The sequence below is a fragment of the Ranitomeya imitator genome, chromosome 4 (genome assembly GCF_032444005.1).
Source record: "Ranitomeya imitator isolate aRanImi1 chromosome 4, aRanImi1.pri, whole genome shotgun sequence".
In the NCBI taxonomy this organism is placed as follows: Eukaryota; Metazoa; Chordata; class Amphibia; order Anura; family Dendrobatidae; genus Ranitomeya; species Ranitomeya imitator.
In genome coordinates this window covers 63,572,994-63,600,948 of record NC_091285.1, presented here as the reverse complement: position 1 = coordinate 63,600,948, position 27,955 = coordinate 63,572,994, and the positions used below count along the sequence as shown (strand labels likewise).

General features: G+C 40.9%; 1 protein-coding gene across 1 annotated transcript in view; it reads right to left on the bottom strand.

Moving 5' to 3' along the window:
• GABRA1 (gamma-aminobutyric acid type A receptor subunit alpha1) overlaps positions 1–27,955 on the bottom strand; it is a 340,058-nt gene that overhangs the window by 153,083 nt on the left and 159,020 nt on the right. The window contains exon 5 of the mRNA XM_069763789.1: positions 26,346–26,566. Coding sequence (XP_069619890.1) covers positions 26,346–26,566 — 221 coding nt within the window. The remainder of the gene's footprint in view (positions 1–26,345; positions 26,567–27,955) is intronic.

Genomic DNA, 27,955 nt, shown 5'->3' with positions numbered 1-27,955 from the left:
CCCCGCACGGTCACGCAGATGTCAGTGTGTGAGCCAGCAGCTGTGATAGCAGTGAAAGCAGGCATATGATGATGAGAGTATTCATCAGCCGGAGCCTATACAATAAATAAAATTAAAAAAACATGTAAGGTCAACTCTATTCTTGATGACCAGACCAGGCAAACCTGACTAACCCCGTTGTGAAAATTAACTAAAGACACACACATATAAAAGTCCAAATCATGAAAAGGCGAGCTCAGGCCACTCTTCCATTTTTGAAAACCAAAATACAAAAGGATCCAAATTCCCTCTGATAACATTGATATTGAGCTCGAGATTAGAGATGAGCGAATATGTTCAACTCCCTCCTTATTCAGCACGCTATAGCGCTTACCGGATAAGTTGCAGAGGGAACCTGAGTACCTGGATCGCTCCTGATGATCAGCTGTCCGGCATTGCAGCTGCATGGGTCGTAGCTGTTTGACATTCACAGGACATGCATAGAGAGCCGGTTTGTTGGGTTCTCTATGCATGTGTTGTGACTATGTTTTTGGTTTCGCCTCCCATTGAATTCAATGGGGTTCGCGTATATTCGATGAACTGTTTGGCAAACTGAACCAAACCGATCTCCACCCATAAATGGATAAGAAACATATTTCTCCTATAAGATCATGAGGCTTCTGATATTTGCTTGTAGTACTCATTCATGAAAAGTTTGATGAAACGACTGCAATGATTTACATTATATAGACCTCAGTGCAATATCTTAACTCATCGTTATGAAGAACTTAAAAGATTTACAATTGATTTATATGTACAGACAAGGAATGGTAAAATCTTTTGAAAATCAAATTAATCAGATCCAACAAACCTTTTCTTAAAAATTTGATTTGCAGCAAATTAATTTGCTGTGAATCAACAATACTGCTAAGCTTTTAATTGCCCAGAAAAGATTTGTAACAGTCTGAGACTGCAAACACAGCTTTAGAAATGTCAAAGTTCACTCGTATAATAAACAGAGAAATGAATGGTAAATAGTGTTAGCCAACAGCCAGTGTAACAATAAACAGCACTAACAGAATTTGTAGGCTTTTTTTTATTTTAACATGGTCCAAAAATGTTCCCTATTTCGAGAACAGAATAAGCAATTGCTTTTTAAGAAAGAAAGGGGCAAAAATTATGAAAAAAAAAGTGACAAGAAAAAGTAGGTAAGTATTGGTAAATCTAGCACCTGAAGCAGGCTATTGTATCTACTGTTTGGTGTATATGTGTGAACTATTGGAATATGAAAACAAATAGTAAAAAACAAACTTTTTTTCAATCCTTTCACGACTTATGATATGTATATATACTTCATATGTAATGTCTCCAACTTTTCTGGCACATGACAACTGATTTCATCAGCTGACATTTGCCCTTAACAGCCGTGGGTGGAATTGCGACCCGCTGTTAACATGTTAAATGGAGCGCCTGCCACGTCTGTGGGGATACTCGGCACCGGGCCGGTTCTTAAAGGGATGTTGTCACGGCAGCAGTGACCCGGTCCGTGACCCTGATCGTCCAATAAAAGAGTCAATCAATTGAAAGGGGAAATAAAGTTTATAGGGACATTGCTCGTGATGCCACCCGAGGTATTTGGCAATAAGAAGGAGGCCGACACTGCGGTTCAGGTCCACTGGGGCAGATGGTGATGCAGTAGAGATGTTACAGCTCTCCACAGGTAGAGCTAGGCCCCAGGGCAGTAAGGTGTTACAGTCAGTAATGGTGGATGTTGTGGTGCAGGGCAGGTGATGCAGTAATAATTCAGAGGACACAGCAGAGTGCTCCACACCTTTACTCTCAGTTCTTAGATGCTGTCCCCAGCCAGAGTGCTGTGTCCTCCTGGTCTGCGGTCCAGGCAGCTCTCAGGTAATTTGGGGTAAACTTTGCCAGAACCCCCTTCTTATGTTCCTTTCCTGGCCATCTCGCTGCACTGGCTCCCACCTCTCCTGCCCTGTGCCTTTACACACAGTGTCCCAAGCCAGCAGCCTCGGATCTTGTCAGGTGACGTCTGTCTAGTCCCCTTGGTCCTATATGGCTCCCTTTTCATTGAATATGTGTGGATGTGGCTGTGGCACATACAGATACCACAGCCTCTGGCTTGCTAGCTGAGCCTTGTAGTTCTCTTCTAGTCTTGGGTGGCCAGTTCCCCCCTGTGACCTGGTCCCTCCACCCAACTATGGTTGGCGTGGATGCGGGCCCACAGGTGGATTCCTCACTCCCTGTGCCCCTAGGACCCTTTCTTTCTCTTCCTTCTGTAGCTTCACCTTTCTCTAGCTCCCTCTCTCTGGGAACTCATTTCTGCATGTCTCACTCCTTCTACTTCCTCTCAGAGACTCCTACGTCTGCTCTCTTCTCCTCCTCCCCAGACTGACTACACACTCCCTTCCAACTGTCACCCCTCTTTTTGCCTGAGTGAGATCCTGCCCCATTCTCTAGGGTCTGCCCATCTTGCAAGGCTAAGGTGATGTGATGTTGAAAGCAAGTGTGTGGGTCCTAGGTAGTGCCCCCTCCTTACCCGACAGTGGAGTCCCACACCTCTGGATGAGGTGCGGTACTTCTGTGGCAACCGAACCTCAGGGGCGCCACAGTAAATGCCGCTGCCAATCTCTGATAGCGGCATTTAAGTTGATTGCACCGGAAGCACGTCACTAGCTCAGCGCCATTGGAGCCCGTCATATGAGAGCAGGGCGCCCATGGGTTGGCATGACAATGCGGGGTTTGCAAGAGACCCCTGTCACTGTTATTGCAGATATAATCTGAGCGCCGCCCTCTGGCCGTCATTCATAACAGATGATCATTGCTGCTATAAGCAATCAGAACATCGCAGCTTCAAATCACCTAACGAGACTACTGAAGCAAGTAAAAGTGTAAAACAATGTTTTTAAAAATATTTAAAAAATTAAAAAAATATATAATATATACATACACTCCTATATTTGGGAGGTCCCTCCCTCATTCCAAATTGTTAGCTAGATATTGGAATACATATTCCCCATCACTTTACAATTCCAGCTAAAACATGTTCATTTCATTATGCGGCTGTGAAACCTGCATTTTGTGAGCTCCACAGTACATTTTGGAAACCAGATCCCAATGGAGCCACTGTCATAGCAGTTGAAGCCTCTGTAAGAAGAATATAATACAGGAGTTGGGTGAGCTGAATGATCAATGTCAGTAAATTGAATTCTACCAGACACCAAAAGCATTGGAATTAAATTCTGAATACAGTGTATGCAAGCGAGGGCCTGTATTATGCTCAGTCTTTCAGGCCTGAAACCCATGTCAGGAACATGTACAAGCCTTATTTTACTTGGAAGCAGCCTCCTCAAAGGAAACAGACAGGAGTGCCATTGACCAATCTGCACAAGCCTAGGCACTTCTTCTGGAAACCAAACAACCAAGCAGAATGTATCTTTTGCATGCTTTTGAGCAACAATTAACTAATTACAGAATATGAGCCAGAGAGAGACGAGGTCTGTGGAGTGTATTACACAGGTGACAGGCAGTGCTACAGAGCTCAGGGAACGGCCTTAGATTGGCAATGACTATGTCCCAATATGTGTAAGGCTGCGGCCTGAATAAGCCAAATTTACAAAATTTAATGGAAGCAACAGTTTAATAAAGAGACACAGGTCTCATTAAGGAGTCTGGAAAAGCCAACAATGGTCTTTGTCCAGCACCAAACAATGTATAGTGCTAGCATATATGCTAAAAAAGGACAAGTGAATGCTGCACTGGGACAATGAACTGGACGTGGTTGCTGACTCTTGTGTCTGTGCAACTGCAGGTTGTGGGCAAGAAGCATCTACGCCTCCTTCCTGGACAGTAGATTAGGAAGGATGTAACACAGGTGAAGTGCCAGTGGTTTCACCCTGAGACATAGTTTTGGTGCCCAGGCATTCCGTCCACCTACTGGGGTGCTGCATATGTGCTTATGTGAGCAGTATATGGTGTGTGCTAACAGAGGTATTATGTTGCATTTTCCTTTATAAAGGGATGTGTGGGTAAGAATTTCAAACTAGCAGCACATATATAGAGCATGTTTCATTTCTCATATCATTATACTGTGTAAGGATGAAACCTAAAGACGTGCGTGGAGCATATTAATGCATTGATGTTCCACAATCTCCAAGTGCAGACCCAAAAACAAAATCAGGCTCACAGATAGACGCACAAAGAGACCGTGAGAAGGGCAACACACTAGAATAATTATAGTAATCTAATATATAGAGATTGAGAGTAGAAATTTGGCCACTGCACAATGTACAAAAGGTTCCAAAAATTACCCAAGGGGTCGATATCATACACGCTGAAAAAGACCATGATGTGAACCTCATAATAAATTTTGCAGTTGTTAAAATAGGTAGCAATAGGGAATACATGTTTCACTATTGCACAATGTGCAAAGCTTTCCAAAAATTACCCAAGGGGTCTGTATCATACACGCTGAAAGAGACTGTGATGGGGACCTCACAATACATTTTGCAGTTATTACAATTGGTAGACATAGGGAGTACAAGTTCCACCATTGCATAATGTGCAAAGTTTTCCAAAAATTTCCCAAGGGGTGTGTATCATACACATTAAAATAGACCGTAATGGGGACCTCACAAAACATTTTGCAGTTATTACAATAGGTAGAGATAGGAAGTACAAGTTTCACCATTGCACAATGTACAAAGATTTCCAAAAATTTAAAAACAGTACCCACATGAGGTATACATATATGACCACTAAGTACTTGTTGCAGGAGGAGTAGGACATGATTTCCTGAAAAAAATGGGTTTGGATGGTAAGGCATGGATGTTAAGACAACTTCCAAAAAAAAAAAAAAAACATTTGGGCTGCATTTATGTTGCGTTGCAGTCATCTGTAGGGCTTACAAACTCAGAAAAAATCCAGCCCTTGTTCAATTTTAGAAGAGTCAGCCTGTCTGCCTTTTCTGCTGACAGGTATGTGCGCCTACCTGTTATGATTGCACTGGCTGAATTAAAAACCCACTTGCACAACACACTAGTGGCAGGACATGGCAACACCTCCAAGGTGAACAAGGAGAGGTCAGCTAAGTATGCAGCTTGGAAAATCAGGAAGAATGCTGTTATGGTCACTTAAGTACTCCTTCACCATCTTGGTCAATGTCTCCCTCCTTGTCATAGTTACACCCACAGATAACCCTAGCTGATGTGACAGTTTCATGAAATTGGCTTAGTTGGTGGACATACCCCCTTTGAGCTGCACCTTGTGTGCATGTCTCTCCCCTGTAATCCTTATGGGTGAAAAGAACCAGTACCTCTTCCAGCAGTGTTGTCTGAGGGTAATCTTTTGAGTAAGTCTTCCACAATGGCCCTCTGGCATGCATGCATTGAAAATGGCACATCTGCCTACAACATGATAGAGGGAAATTTCTCCTTGCACCATAGGTCAAGAAAGGTGCACAGCCAAAATTTCATTGTGTACATTGTGTGTCTTTCACGCAAGGGTTTTGGAAAAAGCATCTGGACATAAACTGTGCCATTTGTCGCTGAGTCAAACATTCAATTCTTTTTTTTTTACATCACCTTTATGACACACGCCAACAGCAGATTCAGGGAAATTACTGGTAAATAGTGATGATTGCTTATCTCTGCATGCTTTGCACCATTCACACAACTGTTAGATAAATATACGCTATTTAAACAATAGAATTTTTTATATCATCTTTACGACACACGCTGACAGCAGATTAATGAAAATTATTGCCACTGGTAAATTGTGATGTTTGCGTATCTCTGCAAAGTTTGCGCCAGTTGCACAACTGCTAGATAAAGATACGCTATTTATTTAACCAATTGAAAAGTCTAATTTTTTTATATCGCCTTTACGACACACGCCAACAGCAGATTACGTTTGTATATTTCTGCAGGCTTTGCAAAATCCCACAACTGTTAAGTAAAGATACGCAATTTATGGAACGAATAGAAAATTTGAATTTTTTATATCGCCTATACGACACACGCCAACAGCAAATTAAGACAAATGATTGCCACTAGTAAATTGTGAAGTTTTCAAATTGCTTGGAGGTTTTGCGCCAGTTGCATAACTACTGGATAAAGACACACTATTTATTGAACTGATAGAAAATTCAATTTTTTTACATCGCCTTTATGACACACTGACAGCGTACTAAGGAAAATTATTGAACCTGGCAAAATTGTGACGTTTGCGTATCTTTGCAGGCTTTGCACCAGTCACACAACTGCTTGACAAATATAAGCTATTTATTCAACCAATTGAAAATTACTATTTGTAAATCACTTTTATGACACATGCCAACAGCAGATTTAGGGAAATTGTGATGTTTGCTTATATCAGCATTTTTTTGTGACAGTTGCACAAATGCTAGATAAATATACAATGACCAAGTCTTTATTACAAAATAGAAAAGAGGGTGGCACTCACCGTGCCTTTAAACATAATTCTTTATTTTGGAATCACATTAAGAGACAGAGGCAGGAGACACTGGTGTGGACAGAAATCATACTTTGTCATTGTGGTTTTCTGCATGGGTTGGCATCCAAGAATCCCTGAGTAGGAATATCCAGTAATTTAAATACCCCTGATATCAATTAATACAACAGATTTCAAGTGTGCAGCTGTGCCGATTATTTTTTTTCTTTTCAGTTCTGTATTGTAGGTAAATATACGATATTTAATTAATCAATAGAAAATATTTTTTTTTAGATTGTCTTTACGACACATGCTGACAGCAGATTAAGGCCGGGGTCACATTTGCATGTGTAATGCGAGAAACTCGCACAAGTCTCTTGCATCAATACCCGGCACTGCCACCAGCACTCGGGACTGCAGTGTGCACCTACATGTATTTCTATGCAGCCGCACACTCTGGTCCCGATGGCCGGCGGCGGTGCCGAGTATTGATGCGAGAAATACGTGCGAGTTTCTCGTATTACACACGGAAGTGTGACCCCAGCTAAGGCAAATTATTGCCACTGGTAAATTGTGATGTTTGCATATCTCTGCAGGGTTTGTGCCAGTTTCACAACTGCTAGAGAAAGATAAGCTATTTATTTACACAATAGAAAATTATAAATGTTTTTAATAATAATAATCTTTATTTTTATATAGCGATAACATATTCCGCAGCGCTTTACAGTTTTATATCACCTTTATGACATAAGGCAACAGCAGATTAAGGAAAATTATTGCCACTGGTAAACTGTCATGTTTGTGTATCTTGGCTGGGTTTGTGCCAGTTGCACAACTGCTAATTAAACATACGCTATTTATTGAACCAATAGAAAACAATTATTTTTTAGATTACCTTTATAGTAACATAGTAACATAGTAACATAGTTAGTAAGGCCGAAAAAAGACATTTGTCCATCCAGTTCAGCCTATATTCCATCATAATAAATACCCAGATCTACGTCCTTCTACAGAACCTAATAATTGTATGATACAATATTGTTCTGCTCCAGGAAGACATCCAGGCCTCTCTTGAACCCCTCGACTGAGTTCGCCATCACCACCTCCTCAGGCAAGCAATTCCAGATTCTCACTGCCCTAACAGTAAAGAATCCTCTTCTATGTTGGTGGAAAAACCTTCTCTCCTCCAGACGCAAAGAATGCCCCCTTGTGCCCGTCACCTTCCTTGGTATAAACAGATCCTCAGCGAGATATTTGTATTGTCCCCTTATATACTTATACATGGTTATTAGATCGCCCCTCAGTCGTCTTTTTTCTAGACTAAATAATCCTAATTTCGCTAATCTATCTGGGTATTGTAGTTCTCCCATCCCCTTTATTAATTTTGTTGCCCTCCTTTGTACTCTCTCTAGTTCCATTATATCCTTCCTGAGCACCGGTGCCCAAAACTGGACACAGTACTCCATGTGCGGTCTAACTAGGGATTTGTACAGAGGCAGTATAATGCTCTCATCATGTGTATCCAGACCTCTTTTAATGCACCCCATGATCCTGTTTGCCTTGGCAGCTGCTGCCTGGCACTGGCTGCTCCAGGTAAGTTTATCATTAACTAGGATCCCCAAGTCCTTCTCCCTGTCAGATTTACCCAGTGGTTTCCCGTTCAGTGTGTAATGGTGATATTGATTCCCTCTTCCCATGTGTATAACCTTACATTTATCATTGTTAAACCTCATCTGCCACCTTTCAGCCCAAGTTTCCAACTTATCCAGATCCATCTGTAGCAGAATACTATCTTCTCTTGTATTAACTGCTTTACATAGTTTTGTATCATCTGCAAATATCGATATTTTACTGTGTAAACCTTCTACCAGATCATTAATGAATATGTTGAAGAGAACAGGTCCCAATACTGACCCCTGCGGTACCCCACTGGTCACAGCGACCCAGTTAGAGACTATACCATTTATAACCACCCTCTGCTTTCTATCACTAAGCCAGTTACTAACCCATTTACACACATTTTCCCCCAGACCAAGCATTCTCATTTTGTGTACCAACCTCTTGTGCGGCACGGTATCAAACGCTTTGGAAAAATCGAGATATACCACGTCCAATGACTCACCGTGGTCCAGTCTATAGCTTACCTCTTCATAAAAACTGATTAGATTGGTTTGACAGGAGCGATTTCTCATAAACCCATGCTGATATGGAGTTAAACAGTTATTCTCATTGAGATAATCCAGAATAACATCCCTCAGAAACCCTTCAAATATTTTACCAACAATAGAGGTTAGACTTACTGGCCTATAATTTCCAGGTTCACTTTTAGAGCCCTTTTTGAATATTGGCACCACATTTGCTATGCGCCAGTCCTGCGGAACAGACCCTGTCGCTATAGAGTCACTAAAAATAAGAAATAATGGTTTATCTATTACATTACTTAGTTCTCTTAGTACTCGTGGGTGTATGCCATCCGGACCCGGAGATTTATCTATTTTAATCTTATTTAGCCGGTTTCGCACCTCTTCTTGGGTTAGATTGGTGACCCTTAATATAGGGTTTTCATTGTTTCTTGGGATTTCACCTAGCATTTCATTTTCCACCGTGAATACCGTGGAGAAGAAGGTGTTTAATATGTTAGCTTTTTCCTCGTCATCTACAACCATTCTTTCCTCACTATTTTTTAAGGGGCCTACATTTTCAGTTTTTATTCTTTTACTATTGATATAGTTGAAGAACAGTTTGGGATTAGTTTTACTCTCCTTAGCAATGTGCTTCTCTGTTTCCTTTTTGGCAGCTTTAATTAGTTTTTTAGATAAAGTATTTTTCTCCCTATAGTTTTTTAGAGCTTCAATGGTGCCATCCTGCTTTAGTAGTGCAAATGCTTTCTTTTTACTGTTAATTGCCTGTCTTACTTCTTTGTTTAGCCACATTGGGTTTTTCCTATTTCTAGTCCTTTTATTCCCACAAGGTATAAACCGCTTACACTGCCTATTTAGGATGTTCTTAAACATTTCCCATTTATTATCTGTATTCTCATTTCTGAGGATATTGTCCCAGTCTACCAGATTAAGGGCATCTCTAAGCTGGTCAAACTTTGCCTTCCTAAAGTTCAATGTTTTTGTGACTCCCTGACAAGTCCCCCTAGTGAAAGACAGGTGAAACTGCACAATATTGTGGTCGCTATTTCCTAGATGCCCAACCACCTGCAGATTTGTTATTCTGTCAGGTCTATTAGATAGTATTAGGTCTAAAAGTGCTGCTCCTCTGGTTGGATTCTGCACCAATTGTGAAAGATAATTTTTCTTGGTTATTAGCAGAAACCTGTTGCCTTTATGGGTTTCACAGGTTTCTGTTTCCCAGTTAATATCCGGGTAGTTAAAGTCCCCCATAACCAGGACCTCATTATGGGTTGCAGCTTCATCTATCTGCTTTAGAAGTAGACTTTCCATGCTTTCTGTTATATTTGGGACACATGCTGACAGCCTATTAACCCTTAATGTCCAATGATGGACAGAGTCCGTCATTAGATGTCTCCCCCCATTCGGTGCAGGCTCCGGCAATGAGCCCGCACCTTTTCCGATACATGACAGATGATGTCCCTAACAGCCGCTGCTGGAATCGCAATTCACCTACTGCTGTTAACATGTTAAATGCCGCTGTCAAAATCTGACAGTGACATTTAACATGCACGAGCATTAAGCACGTCATTATTTCCTCCCATCAGCACCCATGTCACATGACCGCTGGTCGCCGAGGGGTTGGCATGCCTGACAACCCGGGGTTAGCAAGAAAACCCTGTATTTGTCAAAGCCAGACAGCTATGTGTGCCGCTCAGTGGTCGGCGCTCACAGCATGTGAGGTATTCTTCTACACTACCATTCAAAAGTTTAGGGTCACCCAGGCAATTTTGTGTTTTCCATGAAAACTCATATTTTTATTAATCAAATGAGTTGCCAAATCAATTTAAAATCTAGTCCAGACATTGATCATGTTGGAAAAAAAGATTTTTATTTGAAATAATAATTTTCTCCTTCAAACTTTGCTTTCATCAAAGAATGCTCTCCTTGCAGCAATTCTAGCATTGCAGACCTTTGGCATTCTAGCAGTTAATTTGCTGAGGTAATCTGGAGAAATTTAACCCCATGCTTCCAGAAGCCCCTCCCACAAGTTGGTTGGGCTTGATGGGCACTTTTTACAAACCATACGGTCAAACTGCTCCCACAACAATTTAATGGGGTTGAGATCTGGTGACTGTGCTGGCCACTTCATTACAGATAGAATACCAGCTGCCTGCTTCTTCCCTAAAAAGTTCTTGCATAATTTGGAGGGGTGCTTTGGGTCATTGTCCTTTTGTAGGATGAAATTGGCTCCAATCAAGCGCTGTCCACAGGGTATGGCATGGAATTGCAAAATGGAGTGATAGCCTTCCTTATTCAAAATCCCTTTTACCTTGTACAAATCTCCCACTTTACCAGCACCAAAACAACCCTAGACCATCACATTACCTCCACCATGCTTGACAGATGGCGTCAGACACTGTTCCAGCATCTTTTCAGGTGTTCTGCGTCTCACAAATGTTTTTCTGTGTGATCCAAACACCTCAAACTTGGATTTGTCTGTCCATAACATTTTTTCCAATCTTCCTCTGTCCAATGTCTGTGTTTGCTTGCCCATATTAATCGTTTCCTTTTTATTAGCCAGTCTCAGATATGGCTTTTTCTTTGCCATTCTGCCCTGAAGGCCAGCAATCCCGAAGTCACCTCTTTGCCGTTGACACTGGCATTTTGCGTCTACTATTTAATGAAGCTGCCAGTTGAGGACCTGTGAGGTGAGGATTTCTGAAACTACAGACTCTAATGTACTTATCTTGTTGCTCAGTTGTGCAGCGGGGCCTCCCACTTCTCTTTCTACTTTGGTTAGAGCCTGTTTGTGCTCTCCTTTGAAGGGAGTAGTACACACCATTGTAGGAAATCTTCTGTTTCTTGGCAATTTCTTGAATTGAATAGCCTTCATTTCTAAGAACAAAAATAGACTGTCGAGTTTCACATGAAATTTCTTTTTTTCTGGCCATTTTGAGCGTTTAATGGAACCAACTAATGTAATGCTCCAGATTCTCAACTAGCTCAAAGGAAGTCATGTTTATAGGTTCTCTAATCAGCCAAACTGTTTTCAGCTATGCTAACATACTTGCACAAGGGGTTTTCAAGGGTATTCTAACCACCCATTAGCCTTCTAACACAGTTAGCAAACACACAGTACCAAAAGAAATCTGGAGTGATGGTTGTTGGAAATATGCCACTATACATCTATGAAGATATTTCATTACAAACCAGATGTTTGCAGCTAGAATAGTCAATTACCACATTAACAATGTATAGAGTGTATTTCTGAATCATTTAATGTTAGCTTCATTGGAATTTCTAAGTGACCCTAAACTTTTGAACAGTAGTGTACATACAGGTGATCAGATCATCACCTGTAGGTAGAAGAGTGATTCAGATTATGGCAGCTTCTTGTCTCCCATGGAGACTATTGAAGCATGCCAAAAGAAAAAAAAAGTTTTTAAAAATATTTAAAAAAAAAAAATTCTAAAAGTTCAAATCACCCCCCTTTCGCCCCATTCAAAATAAAACAATAAAAAGAAATAAAAAATACACATATTTGGTATTGCTGCATTCAGAATTTCCCAATATATCAATATAAAGAAAAATAATCCAATCGGAAACAGCATAGGGAGAAAAAAATTGAAACGCCAGAATTACATTTTTTGGGTCGCTGCACATTGCAATAAAATGCAATAACAGGCAATCAAAAGATTGTATACACACCATTATGGTATCAATACACACGTAAGATCAGCACGCAAAAAAAGAAGCCCTCATCTGGCCCCAGATCCTGAAAAATGGAGACTCTACGGATCTCAGAAAATGGCAAAAAAATTTATTTCACAAACTTTTGTGACATTTGTTTATCTCTGCAGGGTTTGCGCCAGCCCACAGCAGATTAAGGAAAATTATTGCCACTGGTAAATTGTGATGTTTGCGTATCTCTGCTGGCTTTGCGCCAGTCCCACAACTGCTAAGCAACAATACGCTATTTATTTAACCAATATGATTTTTTTTATTTTTTATATCATCTTTATGAGACATGCTACCAGCAGACTCAGGAGGAAAATTACTGGTAAATAGTGATGATCAGCAGGTTTTGCACCAGTCGCACAGCTCCTAGATAAATATTAGCTATATCAGCAAAAAGTGAGGAATATTATTAGTAATTAGCTTTTAAAAAGGAGGTTACTATATGCTGGCACTGACAAATATTATTTTGCTGTAGAAAAAAATATATATGTTGGTACGCAGGAATATTAAGTAGCTACAATAAAATGTATTTAGTATATGTTGGTACTAATATTATTTAGCTCTAAAAAGAGATGCTTTGTATATTATGGTATTGGATGAAAACCTGCCTATCTCTCCCTAATCCCACATTCTGTTCCTAAACTATACAACACAATGCAAACTAGCAGAGATCTGCAGCATATACTTGCAATGATGATAACACCAAGGTGTCTGCCTTTCACTCTCCCTTGTATTAAATCCCTCCCTACAATACAGTATCTCCACCTAACAAATAAAAAATATTCACCCTCAGTAGCTCTGAAAAGAGATTATTAGAATCACAAACTCTCCCTATCTGCTGCTTTCACTCTCACACTGCGCTCTCACTGTGTTGTTTCCGGCTGCAATGTGCGCAAGATGGCACCAGCAGGGATTAAATATCCCCTACGATCCTGTAATGCCACACCAAAGATGGCGCCGACATTACTGTGATTGGCAAGCAAGACACATGAACATGATGTTCATTGGCTGCAAATAAAGCTCCACACATGCTGAACAGGTCACTCGAATATACCGAGGCGAATAGCAAATTACTCGCTGAGTAAAGAATAGCCCGAATAGCGTACTATTCGTGCGAGTAACGAATAGTGCCGAATGTATTGGCTCATCACTAGTTACGGGTCTCCGAATATGGCAGCGATTTTTTAACAAACATTGGATTTTTTTCACCACTTAAAAAAGAACCTATAAGTGTTTGGTATCTACAAAAGCGTAATGAACTGGAGAATCAAAATGGCAAATTATTTTCGAATTTAGTGGACATGGTAAAAAAAATTGTAACTCTCCATAAGGAGAAACGATACCCCTTAGACCCCAGTCCAGAGCCTCTCACCTAGCCAAATTAGTTCTCATGCTTCGCACTGACGAGGGCCAACAGCCCGAAACACCGTGTCTGCGAATTGAGATATTGATTTGGCTTTTATCCTAAGTCATATTGCACGACTCGTTAAAGGGTTGATTGTGACTTGTAGGATCGCTACTTCCAACAGGTGGCGCTATAGAGTTTAAGTCCTCTTTTTCTCAGAAGAGGCAATTTGCATATTAAAAAAAAATTGTGGAATTGCACTTTTTTGCAATTTCACTGCACTTGTGTGAGGAAGACAATTGCATTTGAAAATCTTTTTGCATGCAAAAGCAAATGAAAGAAGATATGGCTAATGGCTTGTCCATATAACAGACTAGGAAGCTAGGTTTCATTGACAGATCAGCCTTAGTCCTAATTCAGACATTTCTCATGAGACAAATGGACTGATCATTTGGATCAGACTCTAATGAGAGTTTGATCAGAGTGTGCTCAGATTGTGTTAAGTGTCAAGTTCCCACCGCTGAACAGGGGGAATCTCGAGCCACCTCCGCTGCGGTCTCCCATTTTTCTTCAGCCGCAGTGGAGTGGACAGAGGGTCTGTCTCAGTTAGATACTGTGAGCTTGGTTACTGCTGATATTCCAGGCTCAGCCATTGTAACCAGCACTGTTCAGAGGCGAGCAGACGCTCCTGGGACTAAGTCCTGCTTTTCTTTGACTGAGCATGCCCAAGGGACGACCTCTCATTGGAGGTCAGGGGACACATGCTCAGGTCCTGAAGCAGTTCCTATTGGACCACTAGGAAGGTCCTGGAGTGCTTTCTCTATAAAAGGTTCGCATGGCTGCACGGCCATGCGCTAGTATCAACTTATGTTCTTGTGTGTATGAGCTAAGGCTAGGTTCACATTGCGTTAGTGGCAGTCCGCTAACAGAATCCGTTACATAGCGCCACTAACGCAATGTAACGGATCCGTTAGTGCACCCATTGACCGCAATGTATCTAACGCATCGCTAATGTATGCCATTTTTGGCATGCGTTAGTGATGTCCCGTTATTTTCTGACGGACCTCGAACGCTGCTTGCAGCATTTTGGGTCCATTCTTGCTAGCGCAGATTGGGCATCTGCGCTAGCGGGATCGCTAAACGCAATCCCTTTTTGTACATTGCGTTAGCGCATTCCGTTAGCGTATGTGCTAAACGGATTGCACTAACGCAATGTGAACCTAACCTTAGCTACTTCGTGGTCTGTGTCAGCATGTGCTAAGGGTCGGCTGTATAGCCACTAAAATTCCAGCACCCCTGGGGAGGAGTTTGTGTGCGTGAATTTAGGGCTGGCGTATAGCTACTAGAATTCCGGCACCTCCGGAGAGGAGTTATTTGTGTGCTGTTGCTGACTGTATGACCACTGTACGCTACCTGCTCCGTTAGTGAGCTGTGATCCTCTGTGAGGTTAACAGAGCACAGTGTTATCGTTAATCCCGGCAACTCTGTGAAGCAACAGAGTACGCTCCTATACAGACCGGGTGATGGAACCCGTGTCTATTCAGGCATAGTACCGCCATATAGTGCCGCCATTTACTAGCAGCAGGTTCCACTCCTGCACAGTGGACCCCGGGCTGCGAACGCACCTATACTATCTCCATATGTACTCAGTGCGTTCCGCCAGCCCTAATAGAATGTCATCAGATTTTCTTGTACGAGTGTGGAGAAAAAAAAAAAATATCCATCTTTCTGACAGTCTGTGAAAATTGGAAATGCATCCGAGTCTTGTGCAATGTTTTCACTCCATTGACGATTGATTTTGATCTGACTGTCACATCAAAATCAGACATGTCTCTTATTTTCCATTCGGGCTGCAAAATACCGCAGGTATTTGAATGGCCCTATAGACTATCACTGATACAATTGCTACCCGTCAAAGCTACAAACAGCACTGGTGTGAGAAAATCAGATGTCTGAATGAGGCCTCTGTTTCAGTAAACTGTTTCAGGAGAAAAATTAGGAGTGAGATGGCTTAAACTGCATTCCTTGTTTGTAGTGCATCAACAATAAAAAAAATGATGTTATTAAGGTGAAATACTGCAGTATTTTATGATAAGTCAATTCAGTAACACAAACTCTGCAGGTCCAGCACCTCTCTATATGTTGAATCTGTGCATTATTCCTCACAGGACAAGACTATCATTCTCACGTTCTTCAGCATTGTAGTAGTACACTGCATTCTGTTTTAGGTCTTTCTATCCCCATCACTAATGATGAACTGTGCACACTGGCCTTCTTGCAATAGGTCTGAAAAGACTCTAAAGTGATCACTGTTTTCCATCATTCATCATTTATACTGGCTGGATAGTCCCCACTGATACTGATACTGGTAATGTGATGTACTAGTCGCACGACATTATGAAAAAACCCATGAAGCTGTGCCTGGAATCATATTAGCCCGCTGTCTTCAGAAATGTGAGAAATAGCAGAGCATTGTTTAGTGAAAATAATTACAATTTATCAACTTCCTATCAAATTATAGAATTCCATGAAGTATATTCATAAATAAATAATAATAACATGTGCGTCTCAATATTTGTATAGCATGAGTTTGGATAGAAGCTAAACAAACCATTGTCAAAATATTATTCTTAGTATTATTATTGTAATTATTATAAAACATAATGTGATATTTTATAATGAATGGTAATATTCACTGAAAGATTGGCTTTTTGACAGGTGTGTATTTAGAGGGTGTAAATTTTCAAAAATGGCACTGTAACAATGTGAACTGTTATTTAAAAAAATTGCAATATTGACTTCTTTGCACTCTTATTCATCAGTCAACATTGTAGTCATTGAGTATTTAGCCCCTTACTGAAATTGTTCTTTAGAGATTTATTAAAGGAAGTTTGAGTTTGGCTTTTTCTTGCAAAGCCATGAGTTATAACAGTCATGTTCCTCTACTCTACATAGTCATGCCCTTTGGGCAAGGAGGGATTTATGGAAAACCCTGATTAATTGATGCCAGCTACTAGGTTAATTGCTGGCAAACAATCACTTACCATATCATCAAATGGTATGTCTTTTAAATATCCATTAAAATGCTGCCTAGAAGAATAGAATGCATCATCCATCAGGTTGTGGCCAAGGAAAATATTTCAAGATGATGTATGTATTGTGTGGCATACAGCTGGTAATACAACAGTTGGAATTTTCCATACATTTTCTGCTCTCAAGTGGCCTTAATATTTCATCTTGAACATTATTCTCTGTTGGGCATTTGTCCTTGCTGTAGGATTTTTTTAGTGAAGAAAAACAAATCGTATATGGCTTATAGACTAAGGGTACCGTCACACAGTGCAATTTTGATCGCTACGACGGCACGATTCGTGACGTTCGAGCGATATAGTTTCGATTTCGCTGTGTCTGACACGCTCCTGCGATCAGGGACCCCGCTGAGAATCGTACGTCGTAGCAGATCGTTTGAAACTTTCTTTCGTCGTCTAGTGTCCCGCTGTGGCGGCATGATCGCATGGTGTAACATATATCGTATACGATGTGCGCATAGTAACCAACGGCTTCTACATCGCACATACGTCATGAAATTATCGCTCCAGCGTCGTAGATTGCAAAGTGTGACAGCAGTCTACGACGCTGGAGCGATATTGTTACGATGCTGGAGCGTCACGGATCGTACCGTTGTAGCGATGAAAATTGCACAGTGTGACGGTACCCTAAGGCTGTGTTTTCCAACTAGAGTCCAGGGAAATTCAGTGGTTCTTTGGAGACTTATAAGGGTTTACCAGAAGAAAGTAACTGCAAAACCGGTCAAACATCAAATAGGGATGAGCGAAAGTGCTCAGTGCTACCCGGATATCACTCGAATATCTGGGTGCTCGGTACTCAACAATAATTGGCTGGTGCTCAAATTTTTAGCTTGAATCCCCGCTTCACAAGTTTGACACCTGTTACACATCCAAGAAGAATGTGGCGATTGCCTACCTGTCACAGTAATGCCATAGCCATCTTGGTAGTGGCATTACTGTGATTGGCTGGCCGCATTACCTCATCAGAGGTTATAAAAGCACTGGAGCCTCCGCTCTCAGCTCAATGATGCAATTGCGCAGATCAGGGACAGCTCTGATTGGAGACAGAGCAGTTATCAAGGCCTGTGTGTGGACAGTTTAACTATTCTGAATCCCCTAGGGTTCATACTGGTGCTTATGCTGAACCATCATATTAAGTCTTTGTAAGGGCTAATCTTGTGCTTTGCTGTTTGTATCAGATACATTCTGCATTTAGTCTGGGAACAGTTGAAGGAGCAGGGAGAGTGGCAGAATACAGCCCCTCTATCAGGTCTTAGGGCTTTGCAGTCCGTTGCGAAATATATAGCTGTTGCACAAGACCACATTCTTTTTCAGGGGGGGTGAAAAAATTGACTATTTTGTAATCCATAGAGTTTTATGTGCTTTGTGTTACATTATGCAGCATTAAACTTTAAGCTGTTTTGCCTGCTGCAGGTAACCATTTTTTTTATTTTTATTAAAAATAAACTTAATAATACTCGGATATCACCCAAGCATGCTCGGAAAACTTGAGTAACAAGCACACTCGTTCATCACTAGTAGAGAGCAAATTTTATATAAAGAAGTATGCGATGATGAGACACAGTTGCTGATAAGTCAGGTTGTTGTTAAATCATCAAGTCCGGAGGACCAGGGTAAGGTGGTGGATGTTGAAAGAGTGGATGACAAAGTCACCGAGTGAACCTGGGAAGTTGGCATGCAGAGCAAGGCCAGAAGTGCTGAGGGGGAGAGATCGGCAGCACCAAAATAGATAGGAAGAGGTAAGGGAATAACCAGAGCAAGAAGGCAGGCAACTGTTCGGCAGAGCACCAACACTCCGTGTCTCTGTGAAAGAGTTAGGTGTCCCCCAGTCCTGGGCTTTTTTAAAGAGTTCTGCAAAAAAATGGTAATTTGCAACCGGTGCCATGCCAAGATCAGCAGAGCCTGATCACTAGGAGCCTAACCACCATCAGCATGATCAGGCACATGTCATCTAAGCACCTGACTCGGTGAGCTGAAGGTCTGGGTCCATGATTGGTGGTATTGGGTGACATCACTGCCTCTTCCCCTGTGCTAGGTGATTCCCAATACCACGTACATGATACAGGCGCAGATGGGTTTCGCTTTTCACCCATCTTTGCACATTCTGAGGCACCATAATCAGGCACAGACAAAAACTTGTCCCAGCACAACGTTCAGCTGTCCCTACCTCAGGCATTGGAACGGAAAATAAAGTTCCAAGCCTCCAACCCACAGGTCCACATGCTAAACTGACACATTTTCAGGCTGCTTGAAGTGGAAATGTTGCTGTTTAGGCTAGTAGAGGATTTCCGCTGACTCAAGGGTGCAGCCCTCCCTCGGTACTCAATACCCAGCTGCCACTTTGTCTTCCCGCCTTGTACCAGCAAATGTCCAGGAACATCACCCATGCCTTTACCAACGCAGTTACTGGGATTGTAAATTTAACAACTGACAAGTGGACAAGAGCTTGGGGACAGGGATGCTACATTTCCCTGACGGCACATTAGGTGAACATTGTGGAGGCTGGGGCCAAGTCACACCCTGGCACAGTACATGTGCTACCAACACCAAGGATTGCTGGTCCTATTTTGATCAGGGTTTCCTATACCTCCTACAACAGTTTATGCACTTTCTCCTGCGCCTCTTCATTCTCCATCTCTGATTCGGTATCCCCGAGAACTTTGTTATTATCAGCAGGAAGTTGGAATATCTGCAGCACTGTCTCAGTGAAGCAGCGACAGGCTCTCCTGAAGCTAATTTGTCTATGAAGCAAACCACATACAATTATGGAAAGGAATAACAGACCTGTAGTTCTCACCACTGAACCTCAAACCAAGCATGGTCGTGTATGATCCTAGCCATAACCTGGTGGTGATTGTAAAGCTTGGAAAGGTCACACATGTGCCATGCTTGGCCCACATGCACTGTTTGGTGGTTCAGCAGTTTCTGAAAACCTACCCAGATTCGCCAGATTTTCTGATCAAGGTACATCATGTCAGCACCCATTTCCACAAGTTGACTACAGCTGCTACAGCTCTGGCTGTACTACAGCAGTGCATGCAAGTGCCAGCTCACAGACTAGTATGCTACGTCACCATGTGCTGGAACTCCACACTGAACATGCCGGCAAGGGTTTGTGAACAGCAGAGGCCAGTTGCTGAATATCAGCTCCAACACGCCCATCTGTACTCTGGGCAGCCTCCGCACATAACTGAAGAGAGGGCATGGATGTCTGACATTTTTGTGGTTCTACAAGACTTTGAGGTATCCACAAAGATGGTGAGAGGCAATGATGTCATAATCAGCGCAACAATCCCGCTTTTGTGCTTACTTAGATACTGATCACAATTAAAGCTGAAGCTTTGCATGTGAGCCAGGTGGAGATGGAGGAAGACATGAGACAGAGAGATACTACCCAACTCAACCTCATCTCATTTGCTCAGCATGGAAACAATAAGGAGGTGGAGGCTGAGGAGGAGGAGGAAGTACAGGACCTGGTTGCTAGCACAGCAGAGGTTAGTACCCACACAATCATTGTCCCCTCTTTCTAACATGGATGGACTGAGGAGAATGAGGAGGAAGAGATGGAGGAGGAGGAGCTGGAAAGTAGTCATCATGGTGGAGACAGGGAAGTGTTGGCTGTAGGAAATTGGCTCATATGGCAGACTTTATGTACCACTGCCTTTCCCGTGACCCTCACATTACATTCATCTTGGCCAGAAAACAGTACTGATTATTCAGCCTACTATTGCTACAATGAGAATCTTGTATCTTTTCTTCCTTAGGCGGAGAGGCCTACTAGTAGAAAATATGTTGAAAAAATTCACGTCAGACAACGCTAGCAGCAGGTGGCAGGAGGAGAGGTGAATAAGTCACACACCAGGTAAAGCAGAAGAAGGTGTACACTGTCAAAGGACTGGGCCAATTTCATGACACCCTCCCAGCATCCAGGTCCTGATGATTGGGTATTTTTGACAAGGGGGAAAAAAGTTTTTAAAGATGGTCAAGCTAAATCTGGCTGACAAAACCAGCATACTTCCTAATTCCTCTGCGACCTTCAACTATTGGGTTTCAAAGCTGGACACCTGGCATGACATGCCCCTCTATGCCTTGGAGTTGTTGCACCGCTCTGACGCTAGCGTTTTGTCTGAGCAGGTTTTTGGTGCCGCTGGGGGGAGGGGATCACAGACATGTGCTTTTGGTTGTCAACAGAAAATTCTGACAGGGTCACTCTGATAAAAACTAAGCTTAATTAGCCCCAACTTCCACACTACCAGATGACAGCAGCACATAAAGTGTTTTTAAACTTTAATATTTGAACAAGGCCCGCCAGTTGTTGCATTCAAGAGTCTATGGATGACTGGATGATCCTCCTTATTTTTTCTTGACTTTGCACTTTCCAAAGCCTTTATTTGTGTAGTGATACATGGGCTAGATGTTGCTAAATTTTGTATGAGGCACTGTGTATGGATGACCATAATAATTATAACCATTATCATTTTTTATGGCTTTGCACTGTGTGCAAAGATGTTATGAGAGTAGGAAGACCACAACTACACTTTGTTTACTTTTGTATGAGTCACTACAGATGGTAACTTCATGATGTATGTGTAATAAGAAGCAGTGAAATCCCGGAAGAGCCCTTGCAGGATGTGCCATTATTTAGGAGATACTGCCATCTGCAGCAAGGCTAAATCAAGCTGAACCGAATGGTGCTGGAAGATTTGCAGGGGGGAGTGACTTTGTGTGTTGGACCTGATCAGGTGACTCACAGGAAGGACTTTCTGGATATAAAAGCCCTGTGTGCCAAATCACTGGCAGATTTGGCACCAGAGAAGAAAGCGGAGCAGACACTTTCCAGAGATGTGGCTAAAGCCAGCGTAACAAGCATCTCTGGAAAGCCTACCACAGCAAGGTGTCAGCCATCTCATGACAAGGCTAAGAATCTACACAGGATCAGTGTCCTACACCAGTAAAGCTCAAGAGACCAGATGTTATTCATCAAGGCGTCCAATCCTGAGAGACTCCCGATGATTATTAAGCCAAGAATAAACAATAAACATGAGGAAACTGCAACAGGCAGGACATGCCTGTGACTGTGAAAAAACAGTGTGTGAGCAGGGCCGTCACTTTCAGTTATCCTCTACACTAGCGCGGTCTGCTCGGATTAGGGTCTCAGGATGGCAGGGGGCTAGTTGATGTGTGGGAGACTCAACTGGCTTTGATAGACTACAGTATGTCAGAAAGAGACTTGCGGCCCAGCGGGAAAACCCTACTAGGACCAGAATTGCAGAGAGAAAACCTAGGTGGCAGCTGGGCGTACCACTGTTGTGAACATAACATTGATGTTAGATAAATACTTCCTTTGCTTTTCCAAGTTTATTATTATCTTTGTTTGAATGCTAATCTGCCTAGTTACTAACACTAATTGTTTAGAGTTACTTTAAATTACTATATAAATAGAACTATAAACATGTTAACTGTTTTCAGCTCATGCTTCTGTGCATTGCATCCAGATACCAGCATTACATATGGATGACCTTGCTTGTAATTTTTGGCAGACTTTGCACATAGGGCAAAACCTTTTTGAGTCTAGGAGTGCCACTACATGACAATTTGAACATAATGTGTATGAAGTCCTACTTGATGTCTAATACAGGGTTTATATGAGAGCCTTTTCCATCTAATTTTTGGCATTTCTTTCTTCCTTCATAAATTACACTGAAATTTCCAATTCTTTTATAAAAAATAAAAAAATGTATAAAAAATAAATAAATAAAAGTTTGGGCTAACTTTAATTTTTTTTTATATCCTAAAATTTTGCCTAATATACAAGTCATTACATAGGAAAGAATGTTTCTTGACATTTTTTTCCTGTAAACTCCAATTTCTCATTGATTTTTTATGTTTTATTGTCAGTCCTTAAAGTGGAGTAAAAGTGTGACAGTATTGTTTCCTAGATACAATAAATTGGCATGCACTCTGTCCAAATGCAAGGTGCTGGTGGAATGGGCCCTTGAGACCCTGAGTCCAAATGAAGAGAATTCACTGCACACTCTATCCGTAAGGTGATGCAAAAAGGAAATTTATTTGTGTGGTCACACACAATATTCGTAGAGCAGAGAAAAACGTATATGAGCAACTCTATTCGACGTTTCGACCGATCTCCAGTCTTATTCAATATGTCGCCTTATGCTGATAAATGCTTGAGTGATCCTGTGAAGTGGACGTTATAGGCAGCGCTCCAGCACTTTGCCCCCTTAAACAGAGTGCTTATGCTGCGTCTGCTCTCTGCTGCTGCCGCTGGAGCGCTGCCCATAACTTCTGCCAGAAAAAGGCTCAGATTTCCCATTGACTCATACTCGTTACTCGAAATGAGCTTCCGAGTATTAGGAATTTCTAGGTTCTAGTAATGAGCAAAGAGCACCTGAAAATTTTAATGCTCTCTCATCCCTAGTAATGAGCATCCAAGCATTTTACTGGTCACTCATCCCTAGCATCAAACTCATTCTACCAATGCAAGAACCCTGTAAACTGCAACTGAGCTTCCGAACTTTCTACTTAAAACAGGAGTTAACTTGTCTAAATGCTTTTAAACCAAAAATGTCTATTTATTTTGTGGAAATAGGCTTCTAGAGCATCTTTAAATTGAACTGTCAAAAATGATTGACATTTATTAACACAGGTATTTTTTCTTCCAGATAAGTAAAGCTATGTTGTAACCAGATATTAAGTCATGAGAGGCACTGTATTCATTTATAAGCTTTTTTCACATCTTTCTATGTTACCTAATGTAATGTGTATTCATTACACAGAAAATTATTTTTCAGCTGAGTTTTTTTAAGTGAATTCTTTATTAAAGAAAAACTAAAAATGATCATTTTTTCATATTTTAACCAAAAATGTGATAAGTACATGAAGAAGTATTCAAGTGTTCAAGGAGCTCAGCCTTTCTCCATTTCTGTGAATGACTGTAAAAAAAAACTGACTACAGTCCAGGAATGATAAGCTAAACATCTCCGCTAAACCCAAACTGTCAGACATCTTCCAGCCAAAAATGGAAGAGAAAAAGACTGTTTAATGAAACTAGATTTAAGCTGAGAAATACATCCTAAAAATAAATTATTAATCTTGACCACTTTGTTTGTCAGTCTGCAGGATGTCCTACTTGGTCTTATCTAGTGTTCTTGTAGAAAATTGGCAGACATCACAAGCATAAATTCCAGTTGAACTTTTTCATCTCTAGCAGATGTGGGAATGAAAGGAATCAGATAGTTTTCCAATCTGTTGTTCTCAGGGATATAAGCCGCCTCCAGAGGAGTCTAGTTGAGATTTACTCCATTCCTCCAACTCAGCCCACACATATTGTGTGAACAGCACCACATACAAGTCTCTAATGTGCAGTCATATTCCAAGCAGCCACCCCCTCCATTAATTTGGTTAGTTATGAGTGGCTGCCTCATCGGTATTTCTGTGTTGCCGCCATCTTAACCACATGGGTCCACTGCATCCTGATGGTGCATTTGTTTGGAGGCCCAGGCAGGTAAGCATCTCCTGCCCTTTTTGCTATTTTTCAGCCCACACATATACTCAGAAGAAGCAAAGGAGCATTTGGCTAAGAACTATTTAATTCATTAACTAGCCTTAACAAAGGAGTGGCTTAACAATATTTGTTTCCTACTGCAAACAGATAGAAAAGGAAACACTCTCATTTTGCAGCCCTCTGTCATTGTCATACATATAATTTTTTTCCAGTATGTCTCATTTACTTCATATAGTATTAAAGGGAATTTGTCAGTGGGATCAACTCTGCTAAGTCGTCTATATAGAAATATCTCTTAGGCAGCTGAGTAAAATGATACATTGATAAGTGCAAGCAGTCTTAATATGTATATATGCTGTTAAGATCTATGGGCGGGACATAGATCTTCCTAAGAGTCTGCTTATAGAGCTATTGTTAACTGAAGGGGAAGTTACCAGTGTGAGACATAGTAACGGTACGTCTACTCTCTTGAGCTACATGTCTCACACTGGTTGTGCCCCTTTCATTTAAAATAATCTTTGGAGGCAGATTCTGAGGTATCAGTTTTCGATCCATAGATCTGAAGAGCTCATTTGCATAATAAGGAAAATGTATATTTTTTCTGGAATTAGACACCGGATCCCAAATATTAATGTATCATTTTATTAAGCTTCCTTTGACCTCCATGCCCATATAGACAACTTTGGAGGGTTGCTTCTACTGAAAGATTCACTATAACTCCTTCACGACCTTGAGATTTTCCTTTTTAGGGTTTTAGTTTTTTGCTTCACTTCTTCCCAGAACTATAACTCTTTTTATTTTTCCATCGATATGGCCATGTGAGGACTTGTATTCTGCAAGATAAGATGTACTTTTGAACAACTCCATTGGTTTTACCACATAGTGTATTTTAAAACGGGAAAGTTCCAAGTATGGTATAATTGCAAAAGAGTGCAACTTTACAATAGTTTTATTTTTTTACCATTTTCATGAAATGCCTAAAACTGACCTGCCATTATGGTTCTCCAGGTCAGTACAAAAATGCAGATACCAAACATGTATAGGTTCTTCTTTATTTAAGTAGTTAAAAAAATCTAAAGTTTGTTAAAAAAAAATCGTAACATTTTCTGAGACCCATAGTGTATTCAATTTTTTAGATCTGGGGTTTGATGATGGCTTATTTTTTTTGTGACGCGCTGATACTATTCTGGGGCAAATATGAAGTTTTGATCACCTGTAATTGCATTATATTGTAATGTTGCAGTGACCAAAAATTCTGGAGTTTTGATTTTTTTTTCTCTCATTACACTGTTGACTGATCAGATTAATTTACTTAAAATTTGGATAAATTGGATATTTCTGAATGCAGATAATACAAAATGTGTATTGTTTTATGTTGAGTAGGGCAAAAGGGGGGTTATTTGAACTTTTTTTTTTTAATTTTTTAAATATTTTTTTGAAAAATCTTTTTACTTTTTACTTGCTTCAATAGTCCCCTTAGGAGACAGGAAGCTGTGATCATTCGATCGCTTATGCTAGCATTTATGTAGCATAAATCATCATCTCCAATGAACTTTTGCAGACCGCCAGCTGTCATGCAAACCAATCGGCACTCCACGATCATGTGACAGGAGCCGATTGGCAGGTTTTATGACGCACTCAAGTTAAATGCCACTGTCAGTGATTGACAGCGGTATTTAACATGTTAACGGCCGCAGGTGGATCCCGATTCCACCCGTGGCTGTTAGAGGCACATGACAACTGATCAAATCAGCTGTCATGTGCCAGCTCCAGCTTAAAGGGGGTAGACAACCTTGGACGTTCCTATACGTCCAAGGTTGTAAAGAGGTTAATGTTGAGTCAATAGTGCGAATATAGTGGGGAAATGCTGTTTTATTTATTTAGTGTGTTTCTTTATAGAGCAGGCAGAAAATCCTGCAAGCTGAAAAGCCCTTTAGACAATTTCTCATTTTTTATTCCTACTCATTTCATATTTTTTTAATTTATCAAATTTAATTCTAGTAAAAAAGCAATAACAAACCATGACAGTAAATTGTCAAAAAATAAAGTATATAGCTTAATAAAAAGAAAAAAAAAATTACCTCATTGTATATAGCAGTGTTCCATCCTCTATTATTCTTAACAGTTTGTTTGGCATTGTCATGTTGTGAGCCACAGACTTCTTCCCATTGTGAAAAAATGTATCTGGAGTCCATATTTTACTAGCCATTAAATTATTTAGGCGAAGAACAGTCATAGGTCCCTTGAATTTTAGTCTTTCATCCTTCCAACCTTGTCGAAAAAATACATCAATTGTATATTCCTGTATATGGACAAATAGAGAATAGAGATTACAGGTAAAATGACTCATTGTTCTTATTGCTTTATTATTGCTATTTACAATGCAGCTCCATCTGTCTGTAATTTACCACTCAATAAATGAAAAGATCATGTATTTGAAATATAAGCAGAGAAGAAAAATAGCAAGGTGCGAAATGTAATATCAATATTAAGATCGATGACCAACAAACACATGTGGCCACATGACACTGACCTCATTGTACAGCTGCAGTCTATAAGTATGGAGGCTGCCTGCTCCTATCTGAATTTTTGGGTTAACCAAAACCATCAAACATCATATTCTTGCATAATGTGAACAAATGTAATGATTTTGAGATCTGATATTCATTAATTAGCCCATATAAATAAATAAATAATCTTTATTTTTATATAGCGCTAACATATTCCGCAGCGCTTTACAGTTTTGCACACATTATCATCACTGTCCCCGATTGGGCTCACAATCTAGAATTCCTATCAGTATGTCTTTGGAATGTGGGAGGAAACCGGAGTGCCCGGAGGAAACCCACGCAAACACGGAGAGAACATACAAACTCTTTGCAGATGTTGTCCTGGGTGGGATTAGAACCCAGGACCCCAGCGCTGCAAGGCTGTAGTGCTAACCACTGCGCCACCGTGCTGCCCCTATAAGTCTCCTTATGTCTACTTGGCACTTAGACCCACTATCAGAGCATCTCACCCAGCCAAACCAGTCCTCCTGCTTTGCATTGATGAGGGGTAAACATGCCAAAACGCGTGTCTGCAAATGCAGTTTCTGGTTTAGCTTGCTATGATAAGTTATGTGGCAAGGTCCTTTAACGAGTTGCACATGTATTCCTGTCCTCAATCTCTCTGAAGAGGTCATTTCACAATTATATCTCCAGAGGAGCATTTTATTGCCTAAAACTCACCTTACGCTGACAAGGAAAAACTTTTCAGCCTTATAATTGCTGTTAGAGTCTCTCACAAGCCAAACCAGTCCTCTTGCTCTGCACTGATCAGGGGCAAATGCCCTGAAAAATGTATACTAAATACTAAATGTTGCGGCCAGCTGTTTAAAAGGGTTTATATTGTCTTTTAGGACTACTACCCCCAATTGGTAGCACCAGAGTTCCTATCCTCTTTCTCCTTAAAGAGGCTATTTGCATATTTATGAGTTTATAAATATGCTTTAATAACAATTACGGAAGAGAAGTGAATTAATTGCTTTAAATACTTTTTTTCAGCTTAGGTGGTAATGAGGTGTCAACTGGGATATTGCAGGTTGTAGATTTTCTTGGAGGGATAAGTTCTGGTTTTCAGGTTGCATCAAAAAGCTTCAGTCGAAAAGACAATCTGATGTGCTGAGGTAGTGAGTCTCAAGAGTATGGCC